At 60.4% G+C, this 5,202-nt stretch overlaps 1 protein-coding gene across 1 annotated transcript; it reads left to right on the forward strand.

Moving 5' to 3' along the window:
- The first annotated feature begins 2,408 nt into the window (after positions 1-2,408).
- PRAF2 (PRA1 domain family member 2) lies at positions 2,409-4,759 on the forward strand. The gene is made up of 3 exons (XM_029066968.1): positions 2,409-2,614; positions 2,725-2,942; positions 3,715-4,759. Exons 1-3 carry the CDS (start codon positions 2,436-2,438, stop codon positions 3,852-3,854), a joined length of 537 nt encoding a protein of 178 aa, XP_028922801.1. The 5' UTR covers positions 2,409-2,435; the 3' UTR covers positions 3,855-4,759.
- The last annotated feature ends 443 nt before the right edge of the window (positions 4,760-5,202 follow it).

Genomic DNA, 5,202 nt, shown 5'->3' on the forward strand with positions numbered 1-5,202 from the left:
TCCATTACTCTCCCCTGCCTTATTTACAGTCTCGTAGCTCTGCTGGCATCCCAAGCCTCCTCCCCTAAGGGGCCGTGGCCAGCAAACACGGTCTGACAGAAACTGAATTTGTCTTCCCCCTGCACCCAAAATCTTCTCTTACTACTCTCCTTTCGTAGTAGATAGAGCACAGGCCTGGTAATCAGAAGGTCATGGGTTCTAATTCCGGTTCTGCCACTTGCCTGCTGTGTGACCAAGGGCGAGTCGCGTCACTTCTCTGGGCCTCAGTTACCTCATCTGTAAAATGGGAATTGAGACCATGAGCCCCACTTGGGACAGGGACTGTGTCCAACCCAGTCTGCTTGCATCCACCCCAGCTCTCAGTACAGTGCCTGGCACATAACGCTTAACAAATACCAGTCATCACTCTGGGCAGAGCAGTTTTAATCTCCAGCAAAAAATACGATTCCAAAGTAATCGTTCAGGCACGGTTCCTTAGCCCAACGGGGGGCTGGCGCTCCAAAAAGGGGGGTTGAGGGGGTGACGACAGACCCAACCAACTCTAGCACAAACAGTCGGGCTACTGCAATAGCACAAACTGTAGCTGGTGTCTGCCGAAAGGAGGAATTTCCAGGCTTTCTGCCACTCCCTGGCCCTAGTCCAACGGCCAGATCTTTACACCTTTCTAGATGTGGAAAATGCAGGTTTCTGCTCGTCCTGCTCCAACAGCTTGGGGCTGTTCCGGGGGGCTGGGGGTCCGGTGGTAGGGGGCCCCCGGCTCACGTCGGCCTCGGGGGGATGACTCTTCACTGTGACCGTGATGGGGGCTTGGGGAGGGGCCCCATCTATCCCTGGCTCCACCACCATCCTCCTTGTCCAACAAGTCCACAAGCCTGTTGTCATCAGTGACTCCTCTCTCTTACCTTCCGTAATCAGCCCCTCTCTGAATCTCTCAGTTTTCCTTTCTAACACGTCACAAGCTCGTCCCTCTCTCCTTTTCCCCACTCTATAGTGATCCCTCCGTGGGTTATAAGTTTCTAAGCTCTATCTATTAGAGAAGCAGGCTGGCTCAGTGGAAAGAGCACGGGCTTGGGAGTCAGAGGTCGTGGGTTCTAATCCCCACTCCGCCACTTGTCAGCTGTGTGACAAATCCCCCCTCATCTGTAAAATGGGAATTAAGGATGGTATTTTCTTAATACTGTTAAGATTAAGACTGTGAGCCCCACCTGGGACAGCCTGATCACCTGGTATGCCCCTCCAGCCCTTATAACAGTGCTTCACACACAGTAAGCGCTTAACAAATGCCATCATTATTACTATTACTCTCCCAAGGGCTCAGTACAGTGCACTGCACAGAGCAAGCGCTCACTAAATAGGGCGGATTAAGACCATGGCTCCCCTCAGTTTATTCAAAGTGAGAAGCAGTGTGGCTCAGAGGAAAGAGATCAGGGGTTCAAATCCCAGCTCCCCGCCTGTCAGCTGGGTGACTTTGGACAAGTCAGCGTGGCTCGGTGGAAAGAGCCCGGGCTTGAGAGTCAGAGATCATGGGTTCGAATCCCCACTCTACCACTTAGCTGGGTGATTATGGGCAAGTCACTTCGCTTCTCTCTGCCTCAGTTACCTCGTCTGCAAAATGGGGATGAAGACTGTGAGCCTCATGTGAGACAACCTAATGACCTTGTATCTACTCCAGCGCTTAGAACGGTGCTCTGCACATAGTAAACGCTTAACAAATACCAACATTTTCATTATTATTAAGTCACTTCACTTCTCTGGGCCTCAGTTCCCTCCTCTGGAAAACGGGGATGAGGGCTGTGAGCCCCGCGTGGGGCTACCTGATCGCCTTGGATCCTCTCCAGCGCTTAGAACAGTGCTCGGCACATAGTAAGCGCTTAACAAATACCACCATTATCATTATCAAGTCACTTCACTGGGCCTCAGTTCCCTCCTCTGGAAAACAGGGATGCGGACTGTGAGCCCCCACGGAGGACAACCTGATGGCCTCGTGTCCTCTCCAGCGCTTAGAACAGAGCTCGGCACATAGTAAGCGCTTAACAAATACCACCATTATCATTATTAGCAAGTCTCTGGGCCTCAGTTCCCTCCTCTGGAAAACGGGGATGAGGACTGTGAGCCCCCAGGGAGGACAACCTGATGGCCTCGTGTCCTCTCCAGCGCTTAGAACAGAGCTCGGCACATAGTAAGCGTTTAACAAATGCCGTCGTTCTATTTTTTTTTTTTTTTTAATTATTCCTTCCAGCGGGCCCCGCCCCCTCCCCGCCCCGTGCGCTTCGGCCCTCCCCTTCCATTGTGGAGGCCCGCGGACTCCATTTCCCGCCCTGCCCTTCGGCGAGGGGGGCGGCGCGGCGGCCGCGGTCCCGCGCGCAAGGCCCGCCGGGAGTTGTAGTCCCGCCCCGCCCGCCCCCCTCCCCGCCGAGCCCAGCTCCGCCGCCAACATGTCGGAGGTGCGGCTGCCGCCGCTGCGGACGCTGGACGATTTTCTGCTGGGGTCGGCGCGCCTGGCGGCCCCGGACCTCCGGGACCCGCAGCGTTGGCACAACCGGGTGGTGAACAACCTTCTGTACTACCAGACCAACTACCTGCTGTGCGGGGGGCTGGGGCTGGTCCTGGGCGGGTGAGTGCGGGGCCGGGGGCGGCGGGCGGGTGGGCGGGAGGGCGGGGGGCGTGGGGCGGGCCCCCCTGACCCGCCGCCCGACCCCCCCCTGACCCGCCGCCCGGCCCTAGGTACCTGCGTCCGCTGCACACCGTCCTGGGCGCGCTGGTGGTGGCGCTGGCGCTGGGCGCCCTGGCGTGGCTGGCCGAGGGCCGAGCGTCCGTGCGCCGCTGCCGCCGCAACCACCCCGCCGCCTGCCTGGCCTCCGTGCTCGCCGCCGGCCTGCTCGTGCTCTGGGCCGTGGGAGGAGCCGGGGTCTTCCTGCTCGGCATCGCCGGACCCGTGCTGCGTAAGCCCCAACGCCCACCCGCCCTCCTCCCTTCCTTCCCCTCACCTCCCTTCCTTCCCCTCACCTCCCTTCCCCTCACCTCCCTCCTTTCATCCTTCCCTCCTTCCCCCGGCTGACCCTCCCTTTCCACCCTCCTTCCCTCCACTGACCCTCCCTCTTTTCATCCCTCCCTCCTTCCTTCTGCTGACCCTTCCTCCTTCCCCCGCTGACCCTCCCTTCTTTCCACCATCCTTCCTTCCTTCCTTCCTTCCTTCCTTCCTTCCTTCCTTCCTTCCTTCCTTCCTTCCTTCCTTCCTTCCTTCCTTCCTTCCGACTCTCCCTCTTTTCATCCCTCCCCCCCTCCTTCCTTCCCCTGACCCTCCCTCTTTTCATCCCTCCCTCCCTCCTTCCGTTGACCCTTCCCTCCTTTCCTCCTTCCCGCTCCTGACCCTCCCTTTCCACCCTCTTTCCTTCCACTAACCCTCCCTTTTTTCATCCCTCCCTCCTTCCCTACCTCCTTCCCTACCGCTGACCCTCCCTTCTTTCCATCCCTCTTCCCTCATTCCTTCCACCGGCCCGCCCTCCTTCCCCTGGCCCCCCTTCCTTTCCTTCTTCCTCCTGACCCTCCCTCCTTCCTTCCCCTGGCCCCCCTTCCTTCCCTTCTTCCTTCCGCTGGCCCAACTTCCTCCCCTCCCTCCCTCCTTCCTTCCGCAGACCTTCCCTCCTTCCCTCCCTTCTTCCTTCCGCTGACCCTCCCTTCTTTCCCCCCCCCCCCCCATTTCCCCTACCATAGTGATCCTGGTCCACGCTTCCCTGCGTCTGCGCAACCTGAAGAACAAAATCGAGAATAAGATCGAGAGCATCGGGCTGAAGAGGACACCCATGGGGCTGCTGCTGGAAGCCTTGGGGCAGGAGCAGGAGGCCGGGTCCTAGACCGTCTTGTGTCCTCGGGCGTGCGGCGGGCTGGCCGCCACCCTCCTGGGGCCACCGGCCGTAGTCTCTCCCCCTCCCCCGCCTACCTCCCGCCCTCCCCGGGGCAGGGAACCCCGACACCCCCCCACCCGCCGCACAGTCCGCCACGTCGTGTCGGGGCGGGACCAAGTCCTGGAACAGGAGGGCTGGCAGGCCGCCTCAGAATCCAGGCTTCCTGGCGCCCCGTCTCCCGCCCCCGCGGTACTATTATTACTCCCAGGGCAGCGGGCAAGGGGGAGGGCGGTGTTCGGGCGGCAGCCCTGCCCACCCCCGGGGTAGGACCGGGGCCTCGGCCACCCACTGCTCCCTCGCGGCCCCAGCACCGACAGTTGCCGCTCGATGCTGAGGGGAAACACGAGGATATCGACGGAGCACCCGAGGAACTCACCATCGAAAGTGGAAGGGAGACACACCCACACACGGTAGGACTCGAGTCAGATTAAAAGCGGGCTTGCCGGGATTCCAGGCCGTTCCCAAGACTGACCTCCTAGTCCTCATCCCTACCCTTGGCCCCCGGGCCACTGCATGCCGAGGAGGAGGGAGCCCCCGCCGGAGCTGAGGAGCCAACGCCCGCCCGTCCTCTTCCTGGCCTGGCTCCTCCTGGCAACCTCCATGTCGTTCACTTCCTGGCTTTTCTCCTCCGCTACTGCCGCTTGCCTGCCTGGTGGCACGGGCGCGGGCTTGGGGAGAGGACGAACCGGAGTGTCCCCCCTGCCTCCCGGAAGGGCCGGGGGAGGCCCGGAGGAGGGAGAGCGGGGGAGAAAGCTGAATGGGGATTGCTACCCCTTGTCTCTGGCTCCACTGCTTCCCCCTATTTATTGGTGGCTCCCACGTGCTCGATAATAAATTGCGTGCTCACCAGTGTAGGTCGGTGTGCTGAATCAAATGGGTCAAACCCTGGGAGAGGGTTCCGAAATGCCCACGATGGTCTTCGTTAAGCGCTTACTGTGCGCCAGGCACTGGAGTGAATACAAGCAGATGGAGTCGGGCACATTCCCTGTCCCACGAGGGACTCGCGGTCTCCATCCCCATTTTAAAGATGAGGTGACTGAGACGGGGAGAAGCGACTTGCCCAGGGTCACACAGCAGCCAAGTGGCGGAGCCGGGATTAGAGCCCGTGACCTCCCGACTCCCGGCCCCGTGCTCTAACCACCGTACCGTGCCGCTTCTGAGAAAGCTAATCGGTCAAGGGGAGCGGTGGCGGAAAGGTCGGGAATGATAGTTTGGCGCCGGGGAAATCGGGCTGGAGCCAGGAGGGGAGGGCAGGGACCGCAGCCCTGGCACAGAAGAATATGAAGCCAAAATGGGG

Source organism: Ornithorhynchus anatinus, chromosome 6, assembly GCF_004115215.2.
Source record: "Ornithorhynchus anatinus isolate Pmale09 chromosome 6, mOrnAna1.pri.v4, whole genome shotgun sequence".
Taxonomy (NCBI): Eukaryota; Metazoa; Chordata; class Mammalia; order Monotremata; family Ornithorhynchidae; genus Ornithorhynchus; species Ornithorhynchus anatinus.

What these genes read in the sequence shown, in the direction of transcription:
- PRAF2 (XM_029066968.1), top strand. Translation starts at nt 2,436, where the DNA reads ATGTCGGAGGTGCGGCTGCCGCCGCTGCGGACGCTGGACGATTTTCTG. An exon ending in CTGGGGCTGGTCCTGGGCGG is followed by an intron (nt 2,615 to 2,724) that starts GTGAGTGCGGGG and finishes GCCCGGCCCTAG; the next exon opens with GTACCTGCGTCCGCTGCACA. An exon ending in CATCGCCGGACCCGTGCTGC is followed by an intron (nt 2,943 to 3,714) that starts GTAAGCCCCAAC and finishes CCCCTACCATAG; the next exon opens with TGATCCTGGTCCACGCTTCC.